This window comes from Astatotilapia calliptera, chromosome 22 (genome assembly GCF_964374335.1).
Source record: "Astatotilapia calliptera chromosome 22, fAstCal68.1, whole genome shotgun sequence".
Classification (NCBI taxonomy): Eukaryota; Metazoa; Chordata; class Actinopteri; order Cichliformes; family Cichlidae; genus Astatotilapia; species Astatotilapia calliptera.
In genome coordinates, this window is record NC_137442.1 from 8,223,633 (window position 1) to 8,239,500 (window position 15,868).

At 41.4% G+C, this 15,868-nt stretch overlaps 3 protein-coding genes across 5 annotated transcripts; all 3 read right to left on the reverse strand.

The window, feature by feature from the left end:
* Positions 1-470: 470 nt before the first annotated feature.
* Positions 471-5,204, reverse strand: gja9b (gap junction protein alpha 9b). Of its 2 annotated transcripts, none has more exons than XM_026155782.2 (2): positions 5,040-5,204; positions 471-3,005 (listed from the first exon to the last, which is right to left on the reverse strand). In XM_026155782.2, the coding sequence occupies exon 2, from the start codon at positions 2,986-2,988 to the stop codon at positions 1,483-1,485; it is 1,506 nt and encodes a 501-aa protein (XP_026011567.1). In that variant the 5' UTR covers positions 2,989-3,005; positions 5,040-5,204; the 3' UTR covers positions 471-1,482. The 2 variants fall into 2 exon arrangements, with proteins under 2 accessions (XP_026011567.1, XP_026011568.1); XM_026155783.2 differs by lacking the exon at positions 5,040-5,204 and adding an exon at positions 3,095-3,587.
* Positions 5,205-7,479: 2,275 nt separating this feature from the next.
* On the reverse strand, positions 7,480-14,667 carry srsf10b (serine and arginine rich splicing factor 10b). Of its 2 annotated transcripts, none has more exons than XM_080296316.1 (6): positions 14,494-14,667; positions 12,099-12,205; positions 11,064-11,165; positions 9,840-10,011; positions 9,704-9,757; positions 7,480-8,605 (listed from the first exon to the last, which is right to left on the reverse strand). In XM_080296316.1, the coding sequence occupies exons 1-6, from the start codon at positions 14,556-14,558 to the stop codon at positions 8,383-8,385; spliced, it is 723 nt and encodes a 240-aa protein (XP_080152442.1). In that variant the 5' UTR covers positions 14,559-14,667; the 3' UTR covers positions 7,480-8,382. The 2 variants fall into 2 exon arrangements, with proteins under 2 accessions (XP_080152442.1, XP_080152443.1); XM_080296317.1 differs by lacking the exon at positions 12,099-12,205 and adding an exon at positions 11,629-11,933 and having other exon boundaries at positions 11,064-11,170; positions 14,494-14,651.
* A 91-nt stretch (positions 14,668-14,758) lies between these two features.
* fabp10b (fatty acid binding protein 10b, liver basic) lies at positions 14,759-15,856 on the reverse strand. The gene is made up of 4 exons (XM_026155850.2): positions 15,549-15,856; positions 15,299-15,471; positions 15,011-15,100; positions 14,759-14,924 (listed from the first exon to the last, which is right to left on the reverse strand). Exons 1-4 carry the CDS (start codon positions 15,742-15,744, stop codon positions 14,874-14,876), a joined length of 510 nt encoding a protein of 169 aa, XP_026011635.1. The 5' UTR covers positions 15,745-15,856; the 3' UTR covers positions 14,759-14,873.
* Positions 15,857-15,868: the final 12 nt, after the last annotated feature.

Here is a 15,868-nt window from a genome sequence, read left to right on the forward strand (position 1 = left end):
GCTTATTTCCCAGAGAACAGCTGCTCATTGGGTATTTTCTGTTTTTCAGACCATTCTCTGTAAATCCTACAGATTTACTCACTTGTTGGCAGGAATTGGCTCACTTGTGTGGCAACAGTCATGGAAACATCATTGTGGCTTATATGCATGTTATTTTCTAACCACTCATGTTTTGCTGCAAGTGAAATTTACTGCTGGAAAAGTCTTGAAGATATTTCATGTCAAACGTAACAAAGAAAACAGATGACTCAAGTTGACTCCTTTGTTGCATAAAAATGATTGAAATCATAATTATGATGCAGAGGTGCAAAATCAGTCTCCACCAGCCAGTGGGCCCGCTCAGTCTCACCCCTGACAAGTTAAAAGGCAAACTAAAATCCCCCCTTGTCAAAAGAAAAGAAAGAAATCTATAAAAGGCATTATGTTAATGAGGTAAATGATCCTAGTCAGTACTGTTATTTAAGTCGAGGTCAAAAGAGAGAAAACAACACTTGCTATGAACTCTCAGACAGTATAAAACATAGGCGCAGGTTCGAGGTCTGAAAAGTGAAGCCAATGCAGAAACGCTTTAAACCTGCATTCTTACTAATGTCCACCAGGGGGTGATTCCTGTGATTTCAAAAACAACCTGGGTCTCAAAGAAGTCAATGGGGAAGCACCCCTCTGCCCTGAGCTCTGCAAACACTTTCTCAAATAGTTTATGGGTTAAGTCACTCCGTTTGGGTCATATTATTAAAACATTAAGTCAAAAAACAGGAAGTAAATGGATATTCTAAGGAAGAAGGATTATCCAGGAAATGCTCATTGGCTTACCACTTGATAGCTTGTTAGCCACTGAGGATGCTACAGTTCCCTGCCCATCTTTTATACTGTCTGTGAATTACCTGCAAGCCTTTATTTTAATTGTAAATATGAAAAAATGAAAGGTTAATAAAGCATTTGAGCAGATGTGTTTAGCGCACAGTGCACCACACAAACATAAAAGTCGGCATTTTCTTAAGTTGGTTTCTGAGACAAGGACCCATTCTTATCTGTGATAGCTAAGTTTAGCAATAATTCAGTGCTAGGTGCATGTTTCAGTTAAACAGTTCAGCGTGTGTGACCCTTCAGCCTTCATTTGACCATTAAAACATTTCAGAATAACTCATAAATCGACTTATCATCAAACATCATGAGGCCCCACTCAGTCATGTCAGCTGCTAACATAGCTTTATAGCTTGATTGTTTGAGGGTTGAAGCTCATTCTGATAGCCTGAAACTGACCTGGAAATCTGAGAAAACAAGGCTGTGCATCCTAGTATGAATCCCTCTAAAAGGAAGAGTAGATGTTAGACTGCTTGTTTGTCATATGCTCTTTCTAAGACTGGAGAATGTCTGGCACAAGCATAATCTCTGCAGGCTTTTTGTGATTGTCTTTTAAAGAAGTCTAAACTGTGAAAAAGGTGCAGTAATCGTGTTTTAATGGCTTCTTCTAAGCAGTCCTCATATCTGTAAATCAGTCGGGGCTCGTCTGCTGCTGGCGCTGCTGGCAGCTGACACTCGCCGGTTTGGTGGGGAGGCGGCGGGACTATTGCTCTCCCGGCTGTGTCGAGATATAGAGCTCAGCTCCCCTGCAGAGTCCGGGCTCTGGGGTCTGCTCTGTCTCTTAATGTCTGACTTGGAGAGGATCCTTGCTCTGGGGCCGCCGCCGCTTCGTAGCTTCATGCTGTTGTTCCCGTTGTAGGAGTCTCCGCTGTCTGAGCCATTTCCCTCCACGACTGTGGAGCAGTTCCACGGTGGGGTGATCCTTCGTGTCTTCCTCGTGAAGCCTGACAGCGCTGTGCTGCAGGAGGCATCTGAAACAGGCAGGGTGGGGTACTCAGATCTTGCACGCTCCAGGTCCTCGTGATGTGGTGGGGATTGATCTTCTCGTTGCTCCTGTTTGTCTGAAGGAGGGGACCGCGTCTCACTGCTGGTATTGTTGGAGTTGTTGTTGTGCTCCGTGGGACTCGGGACTCCTTCCTTGCCCTCCTTTTGACTGTCCGGCTTTCCACCAGGGTCCCCTTGAATTGGGACGAAGGCGGAGGAGGCGTTGAGGAGAGGGTAGTTGGGTCCGTTGCCCTGTTTCTCCAGCAGTAACGTGTACCCGCTTGGTGCTGTGGGAATCGTACTCTTGCGTCCCACAGTCGTTCCCATGCAAACCTGATGCATCACTGAGTCCTTTTTCGACTTGCTGACATAATAATCGTCCAGGTCATCCTTCAGGTGTGGGTAGTAGTCCAGAATGCCCTTCTTAATCCTCTTGAAGCCAAGGTGCATGATCTCCAGCAGACTGAGGAAGAGAGAGATGCAGGCGATAGCTTGCATGAACATCATGAAAACAGTTTTCTCTGTTGGTCTCGAGACGAAGCAGTCCACCACGTTAGGACACGGCTCCCTCTCGCACTTGTAAATGGTGCTCAGGCGGTTTCCATACAGGATGTATTGAACCGTCATAAAGCTGACCTCCACCACTGAGCGCGTAACAATGTGGGCCACGTAGGTGCACAGCAGAGAGCCCCTCAGTGGTGCTTTGTTGAGCTTCCCCTGCTCCAGCTGCCTCATCTCCTTTTCAATCCTCTTCTTCACCTCTGTCAGCTCTGCATCCACTGCCTCCAGCTCCCGCCGGAGAGCCACTTTCTTGCAGTGGCGTTCCTTCTCCAGAGCCCGCAGCTGGTAGATGGCATGACCCATGTACACCAGGGAGGGCGAGGACACAAATATCACCTGGAGCACCCAGTAGCGGATGAGGGAAATAGGGAAGGCCTGGTCATAGCATACATTCCGGCACCCCGGCTGCTCGGTGTTGCAGATGAAGTCGGACTGCTCGTCATTCCAAACGTCTTCTGCGGCGACGCCCAGGACCAGCATTCGGAATATGAACAGGATGGTCAGCCAGATCTTGCCAACCATGGTGGAGTGGATATGCACCTCCTCCAAGATCCCACCAAGGAAGTTCCAGTCTCCCATTTTCTACTTTAGCAGCTCTGTAACAAAAAAAGAGAGAAAAACTCATTTATATACTAGGAGTTCAGTGTTTCTTCTAACCACTTGCACTGTGCACCTGTGATCTCACCTTCTCTCTGTCAGAATGAGAACCTTTCAACCTTCCTGAAGGACATTCAAAGCTCTTCTTTGGATCTTGGCTGCTTTTTTTATGTACTCCATAAACATGATCCCACACTGCTTCAGTAATGTTCCACTGTCTAGGGATGCTTTTACTGCATTGGCAGTGAAACAAAAAAGGAAGCCAATCAGATTCATCCCAGATGGTGTTGCATGATAGATCAAAATGTGAAGGTACTTTTCAGCAGATCCTTAACAACACCAGCTGAAATTAAGCCCCATGCATTGACAGCCCCCACCATATTTTACAGATGCCAGTAGATCTTCACTGTTGTAGCTCTCTGTTGATAAGTGACAAAGATAAACTTTGAAAGCTCTTCAGAAAGTCTGGAGAATTACTGCCCAAGACCACTTTAAAATAATTGCAATAAGTCTGGCTACTTGTCATTTAAGGTGGGTAGTAAGCCACAGTTAAAACGAGACACACACCACATATGGGGCGGCTGCAGCTTAGAAGGTAGATGGAGGTCAAATATCCTTCGGCAAGATACTGAACCCCAAGTAAATATCAGAGTCTGTATGTGTGCGAACATGCTTGGATTAATAGCTGAATGAATGAATGAGTGAAGGGCATGTTGTATAAAGCTCCGGTACTCAGGTATAGTAGGAAAGCGCTGTATATGAAAAAATGGTAAATGGATGGGTTCTTATATAGTGCTTTTCTACTCTCCCGGAGTACTCAAAGCACTCTGTACAACATGCCACATTCACCCATTCTCACAAGCACTCCCTCTAAACTGAGTGCTTTATAACTACATTCACACACATTCACACTCCGACGGATGCATCGGAGAGCAATTTGGGGTTAGTATCTTGCCCAAGGATACTTGACATGCAGATTGGAGGAGCCAGGGACTACTACTAATCGAACCACTAACCTTCCGATCAGTAGGTGACCTGCTTTACCTCCTGAGCTGCAGCTAATCCATTAACAAGTTTGAAGATTGCCCTCACATGCAACAGGATGCAGCGTTACAATCCTGAAAAGTACAAGTCCATGTAGCCCATTGGAAACAGAAGCTGATGTTTGCTTTTCACGTGTGGTGAAATCACAGATGCACATGTGCCAGTGGTCAGAACAGGATTTTCATAGAACAAAAGGAGAAAACTGTGAAGGGGAACGCGGGTGTATTTAAAGGTTTTGCATGTTTTTATGGATAGAGACGAAGACTACTGACTAAGACTATCTTTAAAATGGTTTATTGATATTTTATATTATATCAAAGGAACAGAACAGCACAGTGTAATTTAGAAGGTATAAAAATTCATTCACATCAGTTAGATCTTTATTTCAGTGTGAACCTGAACATTTGTCTGCTGCTTTTCATTTTGAGCATGAAAATAAGTCACTTTCTTTAAGGTTAGAAAAATTTCACTTATCATCTTTTTAATGTGTGATGTATTTACATTTTTTTGTGTAGTTGTTAATTAGCGAACAAGTTTAAAAAAAAGGATGCAAAGGAGCATATACCAGGTAATATCTGAGAATAACCTAATCCCAGAGAAGAGCTTCAATTGCTTATTTTTTTAAATATTCAAAATTTACACGGCAAAGCTAGTTTTCAAAATGAGCTGAAACATAAGAAAAATGGCTTTAAAATGCTTGTTACATGCTGATACAGCAGTAATTATTTTATAGTGTGATTTAAGAAAAAATACAACACTGTTAGGTTACATTTCACTGCTGATGCTTTTAAATGTAATCATCATTCCTGCAGAATAAAAGCCCCAGCTTACTGAGTTACAACTAAACCACAGCCCAGCAGACACCATTTGAGACAGGAGTCTATTCACCACTATTTTGTGTCATCATTATAAAAACTTCCAGATAAATGAGTAAAACCAGACACAACCGATCATTTTAAATACAAATCAATAACTTAGCATTAACTCACCTTTTATCTTCCATATAAAAATGTAACCATAAAAGCCTTTTTGATGTAACGCTGCCGATTTCTGACCTATGAAAGCATTTTTTCTTTATTTTTCATCTCTTATCAAAGGTAAAATCTTCCCACTGGTAGACATATAACTCCCTGCTGTTGGTCATGAACTGGGCAAAAACAAATGAGGCGAGCTGGCACTAACTCTTCTCGACTTATAGAGTGTGAAACACCATCAATCAATTCCGTGGCAATGGTCTGCTGCCATTTACCTCGCAGCAGTATGAATGGACGACCTGCCAGTTCCTGCGAGTCATCAGGGGTGAAATGTGCTCCAAAATATTTGGTTGTCTGTCGCCTATTTCTGGTTGAACCCAGAGGATCCTGGACTGGTTTGATCCTCTAAATTTAGATGAAAGCAGCACAGAACTGGGTGAACTGGGCTGGGCCTTGGTGGGAATATGGGTTCTGAGACGGCGCTCTCATTTTCTAAACAGTAGGATATTTTTGGATCTTACCCGAGGACAAAACAAACAAACAAACAAACGAATTGAAGACCGGTACTCCCAAAACTAGAGATATTAATTTTACAGAACCTCAATTCTACTTTATTCCAACAACAGATGTCACAATAGACAATAGAGAGCTTTACTACATGCGCCTCCATGTTTGTTTTTTCAGGCTAATTGTTTTCATGAATATTTGTTTGACTATTTACCAGAATATGTTTTTAAAATTGCACAAATTAATGAGGAATTCAAAGAAAAATCCTATTTTTTTCTTAATGCACCTTCATAGATGCATATCTATTCATTTTGTTTTCCTCCATGAAGGAACTTTGTAATTTGCAGAGTTTTTCTTGCATAATGGATTTCATCTGCTCCCTTTATGGGACCCCACAGTCCCTGCCTCCCTCTCACCCTATCCCTAGTATCGTCCTCTGTCACTCCAACCCTCCTCCACCACACTCATGAATCTTCTCCTCCTCCTCACAACAGGTCTTGCTGCCATCTGGCAAGTCTTGCTTCTACTGACTGCTCATACCTCCAACTCTCCAGGTTCTCTAACACCTCTGAAGATCACAACGTCGTCTGCGAACAGACTCCTGCCTGACCTCATCTGTCAACCTGCCAATCATAAACTGTCTATGGTGCTTATCTATCAATCAACCAGAAAAAAAGATTTATTTGATTTATGTAGAGTAAAATGTACAACCAGTGTTTGTCTGGTTTATCTTTGTTTCCTATTTCTGCTACAACAAGCAAATAATTCTTATAAAAATAAGGGTGTTCAAACATCAGGCTGTTATATTTAACCAGTGAAACAGTACACTGAATAGGCAGGTTGGTGGTGGTGTAAATCACAACAATGTGAGCCTGGGGTCATGTCCTGGTAATGATCATCTACGGTTCCAACCCTGCAGGCTGGAATATTTTCCCCTACATTCACACAGAACTTTTTAAGCTCTTCCAGGAGCCCCGCCTCACAACTAATTTCTTAACACATTAATTATTAAACATAGATGGCCGTGGCTCAGGTCATCTTTGAATCGGAAGGCTGGTGGTTTGAACCCAGCTGCTCTAGTCTGCATGTCAAAGTATCCTTGGGCAAGACACTGAACCCCGAGTATGTGTTTATGCTCCCAACCTATTCACTGCAGTGTAAACAGAGAAAGTGCTTGTGTGATTGAGACATGTTTAAAGTATTCAAATAGAAATGTGTTATAGGAATCAGTCTGTTTACCAAATCTTCAGCCTTATACTGAAAATAAACCTGATCTTGAGTATTGAACCCCCCTCATAGTTCACCTTAAATGATACTGGTGATGTAGCTGTTCAGTTCTGCTCAGATAGAAAAGCAGTAGAAACAATAAATGAAGCTCGATCTTCAGCCGTTACAGCTCATCTCTGTACATTTTGTGTGTTTTTTTAGAAGGTGGCAGGTACAAAAAGTCCAAACAGGAGTTTTAGGGGTTTAAGGATAACTGACATCATAGATGTGACACTACAATCTTTACAGGGTGGAGTACAGCTGGATTAAACTGACCAGGAGTGGCAGGGACTGAGAGAAACCCAGAAACCCGTCTGATTACAGCATCATCGTGGTGCAGCCTCTTGTTTTTGTGATTATGCTCATACTGGTGACTGCATGGTTGATAAGGACTTCCAGCATCTGCAGCTTTATTCATCTGACTGATGCATTTTTCCAGTACAGCGATCAATGAGACACGTCCGATTTCATCCATGGCTGCCTCTTTGCTGAGAATCTAATTTCAGTTGTTCCATTAAAAGGAAATCGATGGACGGGGCCGTGCTCACAGACTGTCCTGCTCCGTTTTCCAGGCAGACGCTGGGGATCCACAGGACACCGAGGTCTCCGAGGAGGAGAAAACTCTGAATTGTGTTCAATAATGAACTTTGGTCAAGCAAGTACAAAAACAAGCCACGCAATGTTTTCTTTAACCGAAAGTTAACCATTTATTAATCAAAATAACAGTTTTTTTCCCTACTAAAGATAGAAGATAAGAATAAAACATGCAGCGACACGAGTTGTTCTGAAAAACACCGTCAAGTAAACCTGCTTCTCCTCAAAGAAACAACAACTTGGGGGGAAAACAGAAAAAAAAAAAAGGGTTTAACTCTTACAGAAAACACCACAAAGAAAACAAATGACCGTATAGGTCAGCTTGTTGTTGACGTCTTTAACACTTTAGGGACCCCAGCATCACCTCTGTGCGTTTTAGCACCCGTGCTCATGTACTTGACTAAACTGCAGACGCACACCATCAGCTTTAATGCCTTTTCTTTCAAGAAGTTCTCGGTTTCTTCCATAAAACACATCTTTAAAAAAACCTTGAACACATTTATCTCATGGTGATGGTTTATCGCTGTCGAACAAATGTAAATTTAAAAAACAGCGGTGAAACTGGCTGACAGTAAAGTACCTAGTACATGATTAGTTATAAAACACACAAAGATGCATTTGGTTCACCAACAGACTCAATACTTCCTTAGAATACTGAATGTCAGGGATTGTTTAGCAAAAGTGGGTGCATAGGGTTTAGAAAACAAAAATCATCAGTAACTGGTTGTATATATAAAAAAGACTGGATATTCTTCCCGTCAGGCTGAGCGCAGAAACCGCTGAATCTTGCTCCTAAAGAGAAATATCACCGAACAACTTTATAAAACCAAGCCGAGGAGCTGCAGCGCTGTTCTTAAAATGGAATAGCGAAAACGAGCTTTCTACAAATGGACGTTACATTCATGGCAAACAAACACCTTTACTTAACAAAACGACCAGCTCTGCTCTGTCTGACAGAACCGGGGGAACGGGGTGGGGAGTGGGTTCTGCTTTAGCGTCCTCCTGTCTTGCGCCCGGCCCAGGACCGGGACCGAGAACGTGAGCGAGAGTGTGATCTCGACGCAGACTGGGACCTGGAGCGGGACGGGGAATGCGTCTGTCGGACTTCTTCCTCAACGTAGTGGGAGGTGGACGGCGGTTTGACGTTCTCTCGTGGAGATGCGGACCTGGAGCGGGATCGCTCTCTGGAGACTCTCCGGGGTCTCTGCTTGTATCTGAAGGCACACAAAGTAAAAGAGTGATACGTCACACTTTTAGATGCAGTGCAGATCAGATTTTACTTTCAACTGGCTGTGGGGTGACGTGATTGACTGTCTGGTCCTTATTTTTTCCGCCTCTTCTCTCATTAAAACTGAAAACTGATGAGTGTTAAATGTGGAATTTCCTCCTCGGAGCATAAGGATCATTAGGGTTACTCCCCAAGAGTCAAATCTGATGATATCCCATGAATTTCTAACTTGTGGGCACCGTTACAGATGAAATGACGCATATTAGATCTAACAATAACTGGTAGAACATGGATAACATGAACAGTAATGTATGTAAAGGAGGAAAAGACTGTGGGGTTCAATAATATCACCACATCAGTACAAAAGAGCTTAAAAACCAGTTCATGAAGCTACCAGTTTTCACCCAGCTGTGCTGCTGTGTGCGCCAAATGGTTTAAGACTGACACTGTCCAACAATTTGATGCTGACACACACAACATAGAGCCACGATGGCTGGACCACCTGGTTCCTTCTGTATTTTAAATAAATAAACGCGTCACACCTTGCTTTACACCCAACCTGCATCTTTCAGTTCATCTGGACACGACAGTCTTCATTCAGTAGCTGTCTCTAAAACAAATGGCAGTCGATGAAAAAATAAGTAAATAAAGGACTCGTGTTAACTGCGATTATGGAAATGAGCAGCTGTCAACTGCAGAGAAACACTTTCTTCATTGAACTCATTTCATTTCTTTCCTTCGAGTCCTTCTACCATCTGGAGTCGCCTTTGCCGCTGTATGACAAAGCTGACGTCAAATTAACAAGCTGCTGTTTCTGCACCTCTCGATTTTTCCAACCTGGTGTGTTGTACCGCTGCAGCTGAACTGAGGACACAAGTGTTGTATTGTATTGTGACGTGGGTATTCCAGGGCATTTAGTCTCACGTTATCCTATTTGTCATTTAATGGTTGTTGGCAAAGAAAATCTACATTACTTCCACCTTCTGGTTGCAGTAGCACATTACAAAGATGGATTTTAGGAAGCAAAACAACAGACAGGCTACATCTGTGTAAATGTGGTCTTAGTCTAGAAGAGAAGTTGTACCTGTCATCCTCGCGGCTCCTGCTTCTTCCTCTTCCATACACCCGTCCACGAGACCTAAGGAAAAATGAAAACGTTATTTTCCTTCTCACAAAGAACACTTGGGACCGACCGACTCTCTTCTGAGAGATTAACTCACTCTCGAGGACTCTCCGAACGTCTGCGGCGGCGATCGTAAGACGGGCTGCGCGACCTGTATCTTTCGTAACTGCGGCTGCGTGACCGTCGGCGCCGGCTGTCTCGATCGTAGTCGTCATACCGGGAGGATCTTCCTGGGGAACGCCGCTCCTTTGATTTCATCTGATTTGGTGCTGGTGAAAAAGAAGAGGAGGAAGAAGTGGTTAAAGCAGAAAACAATTAAAACCATGATGGTTGATGCTTAATTTTAAACACTTAACAAATCTGAAAACGTGATTTAAAAGGAACCCCGACTATGACGACGCATACTGCAGATTTCTTGGTTGTTAAAACGTTGAGGGGGAAGGGGGAATCCTTTCAGTCTCAGTTCGTGACTGTTGTTTATGTCACAGTGCAGTCTGGGTAATGATGCCTAACAGCTTGAACAAGAGTGTACTAATGTAAGGCTCATTGGGAAGCTTTTACTACACTGATTCGCCACAGTGGGTAGCTCCACATATTTAATTCAGCAGATTTTATACCGTTTGTCCTGATGCGACCACAAATGGATTTCTGTCTCCTCCTGGCATCAAACCGTGAATCTTTTGCATGTTAAATAAATGTGTGGAGCCACAGAACTGATGCAGGTTATTTGTTTTTGCCTGAGTGGCGACATGTATCATTCCAGATGAGACTGCAGCACACCTCAGCAGCTTAAGCCAGTGTGCTGATGTAACCGTTGGCTCATGCATCAACCAAAGCAGCGTAACTGAGCTGAAATGAGACCAGTGCAGATAAATTGCATGAATAACACTTATGCATTCTCACCAATTTACTCAGTAAATCTGCTTGTTTTCTATATTTTGAAAAGTTAACAGGACAATGTTAGAGTCGATTCTGATGTCTCCTTATAAATAAAAGGATAATTTCCAGTTGTTCTTCACACTGAGGAAAGCTTCCTAATACTAAACTGGTGTCAGATAAATTCAGTGTCTGCAGATGTTGAAAACAGAGTACCGGCATGTTGTTGGAAATGGGTCTAATTTTAAACGCCATGTTTCATGGGGAGGAGACCACCAGCTAAATATTAATAAATAATAAATAATCAGGGTTCCTTTTAAAGAGATAAAACCGAGCTGGTCACACATTTTTCTATCATTGGAAGTCACAGATTAATATTTAAACCAACAGCAAAAATATTTCAAAGTGTTTGAATCTAATTCAGACACAAAAACCAGACACTTACTCTTCCTGTCGCCCTGTGCAAACTGGATTTCAATCTGGCGACCACAGACCCACTTCCTGTCCAGGCTGTGAAGAGCATCTTCGGCATCACGCACGTCCTCAAATATGCTGAGTGGTTAAGGTTTCTGTTTCTTTCTCTTTTTTTAAGGCCTCACAAATTTAAAGAAATGTTTTTTTTCTCCTAAACAAATAAAAGGCTTCTCAAGAAAAAGAACCATGCACTTCATAAACGTTTACTTTAGTTAAATTTGTGAGGCCCAGTTTACCATGTAAAAACATTTATAAAAAGACACCGTTTACATTACTGTAAGACAGGTGAGAAAACAACACAAACACGCTCAGCTGACTGCTTTTTTTTTTTTTAAGGGATAAAAGATGAAGCAAGCTCTTTTCAAACATATCATCTAACTGTCTGAGGGATCACGACAGTGACTATATATAAAAAAATAAAAATCAAACACAATAAGACTGGATTAAATCGTTTCATCAGTGTCACAGGGAAAGCTGGTTTTGGTGTCATGTCAAATTTGTGGATGGGAGGATACAAAATAATTCAGACTTGTTACCTTTGCCCATGCTTGACTTTGAACTTCATCTTGATCTTTACACTCTTTAACCGACTCCCACAGAGACTCGGGGGTTTCCTGCTTGCTTTCTCCTCTTAAACCTCTTTTTCTTTTCCCCATTCTTTGCCGCCATATCCAAATCCAAGCTTTGTCTCCGTTCCCTTTTTCCTCTTCATGCTTTACTTTCTCTTTTCAACCTTTTCCCTCCCTCTGATCCTGCAGGTCTGTGTGTCTTTACAGCTACTCTATATGGGTCTTTGTAACTCTTTGTGGCCGGTTTCCACAACTGGACGCGTTTACATTTTCTGAAGCAATAACAGAGAAATATGCGTGTTAGATATTCAATCAGATTATGTGCAAAAAGAAAATGCATCACAAAAAATAAATTAATAAAAATCTTCTCTGCCGAAAGGAAATTTAAATAATTTGTTAGCAGCAGCATACACAGTTAAAAGTCATTGGGAAAGGATATTGAATGTATGCAAATCCTCTTGGCTGACGTGTATAGAAGTCAAGTGGGATGTAGACATCTACTATCGGCCCATAGCGGCCAAACTCACGCCGCAAATCCTCAGGCCTGAACACCGTAAATACAAGTATAACTCAACTGACCATCACGGGCATCTCTACCTACATCATCAACCAGTGGCAACAGCTGGAAGAGCAGCTGCTGAATAAAGGGACAGTTCACCTCAGAGTACATTTTGTTTCCTCTTACCTGGAGGGTGATCCACCTGTTAAAAGAGCTCAAAGACAATTTGTATCCCAGCAGGACTGTTTTTAAACAGAGCAGGTGGCAAACACTGAGGAGCTCTTTTGGGCATTTTTAAAATTTATTTATTTATTAATCAACCAAGAAACGAGAGGCCTGGATGACAAAGCAGGATTTGGGTAACTTCCGTATTACGAAGGTGTCTCACGTTAACCCAGCTGATGGTAACTAACCTGCCCCACAGTACATTAAGTTCCGATATCAGAGAGCAGTGAAATCAACAGCCTGTATTTTTTGCTCATGATTCAATTGTGGTCACATAATCAGCCCATTTTCCATCCATCCCCTTTGAATATAAGACTTCCTGATCATATATCAAATACAACTTCAGGGTTTTCCCTTCATACAAATGCTTTTAATGTCACTCAGAGAGCTTCTCACCTTCAAAGAAAGAAAAATATACCAAAACTGTCCTTAAAATATAAAGCATTTGAACCATGTTGTGGATGTAATTTACTCAAGTACAAAATACCCTCTGTTTTATCAAGTGACCTAAATTAACAGGAAACTGGTTTTCTCTTCTTGTGGCCTATATATGTGCACAGTCATTGCAAAAATGAAAAACACTCAACTTGTGCACATAAAGCTTAAAAATGTTAATTTGGTTAAGAAACAATCTTTTATTTTGTGTCCAGATAAGATTTTGTCCTTGTATGTAAAGCATTTTTAGTCGACTGGTCTTTTCTCCAAGGCAAAAGCCACCAAGGCTCACGGGTATTGTAATTTTTAGAAGTTTCATTGCCTAGTAGTCCATTGTTTTTTTCTTTAGTAAAATAATCTGGGAAATGTTTAGAAAATAGGGGCAAAAAAGCTCCTCACAGTTTGCCACACTCTTCAGGTGAACTATCCCTTTAAAATATCCACACTTTTTAATATTAACATGCAATTCATGTTAATGTCATTGGTGTAGCACTGACACATTATAAACAGTTACAAGGCCGTCCACAGATGCAAATGTAAAATTGAAGAAATTAAGGAAATTAAGTTCAGGTCACAGTGTCAGTGAGATTAAAATCAGCTTCAACATCCATGTCAAACAGAGTTAATCAGTTGTGAAAGAGGTCAGTGATACTTATTTTGGTTTGTGTTGTTAATAGTTTTGGAGATGTTCATGTTTAAATATTGCCTCAGATTGCAATGTGTTTAAAAAGCCTGAAAGTGGTTGGACTGACCTTTAATTTTCAATATATGCGTTAAAACATCACAGCAATCATTGCATATGCCCAAACTTTGGACCATACATTTTTTGGGCAATTCTAAGATGATTGAGAACAAAATGTTGATGATTTCTGATCGATTTACCCATTTCACTCTGCTTTTAAATACTAGTGCAAAACTTTAACTAGTTATTAACACATCTAGCAAGTTTAGTATTTTTAAAACCAAGTTAAACCAACCCTGTGTGGTCAGATTAGATTAACACTGAGACTAAACCTAGATATAACAACAACAATGAAATATGATAATAACAAATACATGAGGAAATCATTACAGGTACAGATTAATTCACAAGCTACACATACAAAATTAAAACGAGCTTTCATTTGCGATCGTGTATTCTGAGGTCAGTATTTTGCCAGTTTAAATGAGAATTTCTGTGCTAATCACATTTAAATATACAAACTTAAATCAGCAAACAGACCTCAGATTGTAACTAATCAATTAACCACGCGTGTTTAAAATTGATAACGGCCAACAAACATTAGGTTAACGTTAGCCGAGGCCATTAATTTTTGCCCCTTCATATTAAATCCACATTGTAGGGTTTCTTGCCTCCTTTAAAATCTTTCAAAGTTTCACGGAGCTGTTTACCAGCTTTCGTTAGCCAGTTAGCTTTGATAGCTTGACTGTAAACATGAAAAAGTTCGCGTCTAAAGAGCAACACAGACGTTAATAATGTTTATAAAACCACAACAAAGACATATATGGCCAAAATAACGTAACGTAGATTTGAAATGCGGCGCTGCTCCCGGTCAGCGTTACCCTTTCAGTTTGCACGTTGAGGCCTACCTTGCCTACCAGGCTAACTTAACTAGCTACAATTAACACGAGTTAACTCGTAGACGAGTAGCGGCTTCTTTACGAGGACTCACCTGGACTCATCAGAGATGTTCCTGACAAACAAAGACGTGTTTGGAGGCCTCATGTATCTGGCCATAAAGTTACACTCACGTAGCAGAAGGATGTTTTCTTTTAGAGGGAAAACGAAAGGCTGCGAAGGGGGAAAAATTAGCAACGCATGCGCACTCAAAAGGCGCCTTCCTGCTTCTTCTTCGTTTACACGAAAGCGTGCACTTAAAAATCCCCACAGCGCCCTCTACAATCAGAATACTGCCTTACAGTAAATAACGATACGAGTTTTATAGTGTTTGCACATTTTATTTTATTAACTTCAGCTTTATTTATTTAGTTATAAGTTAACTCCGTTCATCTTCAGATGAGGAATTCTGAGAGGGATCCATGAGCTGGCCGGTCAGACACGTTTGCTCCTGCTGGTGAAGGTTATAGAGCCAGCAGTGATAGTCTAGATATAAACAGTAAGCAGACACATTAGGAGAACGTGGATGATTCACATTCATAGCAGTTTTAAGAAGAATTAGAGCCACCCACCTCAATCATTTCATCCCCTTGAATCTCTCTGACTGAGGTAAACTTGTCATTTTCAGCTATCAGCTTCCCGTTCTCCTCTCTGACAATGCACTAACCAGGAACAAAATCATTGTTGTAGTCAATAACAATTAAATATTAAAAGGTAAATAAATAGCAGAGATACGTCTCCTGCTTACTGTGCCTGCATAAATCACATCATTCATTTCTGCACTGCTCCTTCCAATATTAATTTAAAATTCACAAAACTCTAAAAACTCAAATGTGTTGAGCATGAGGTCCCTGAACTACCTTAAACTTCCTTCCATCCACAGTTGTTATTTCTGACTCTTTTCCCAGGCTGAACGAGTGGACTTTGGTGCAGGCTGGAGTCTTCACGGTGCAGGTGAAGTCTTTGCCGTTCTGCTCTATGATGATCACCGGTTTCACTTCCTTACGCATTTTAATAATCATTTGAGGTGCACCTGGAAAGTATAAATACAAAAAAAACATTTAATATATTCAGGAAATAAATAATCCTTTAGTTTTTAAAATATCTTACCTATGGATTTGAGAAACTCCTCAAGGTTTTCCTCAGAATAAACTTTCCAGGTGCCGTTGAAGTTCATGTTTGCTGCAGAGGATGTTGTCACAGTCTCATCACACGCTGCTGGTTGGCACGCTGGGGATTTCAAACTCCCTGTTATTTCTTTAATTGTCTTTCCACTGAGGGGCCTCAGTAGCCTGAACTCATCCATTAGTCCTTATTACAGTATGTCCTTTTTAATCCTGACATCTTTAAAGTATTCTCGCAGCCAGGCAGCGACACAGGTAGAGTCTGCTCCACCTTTTTTTGACTCCTTCTACTACCTGCACAGTTTG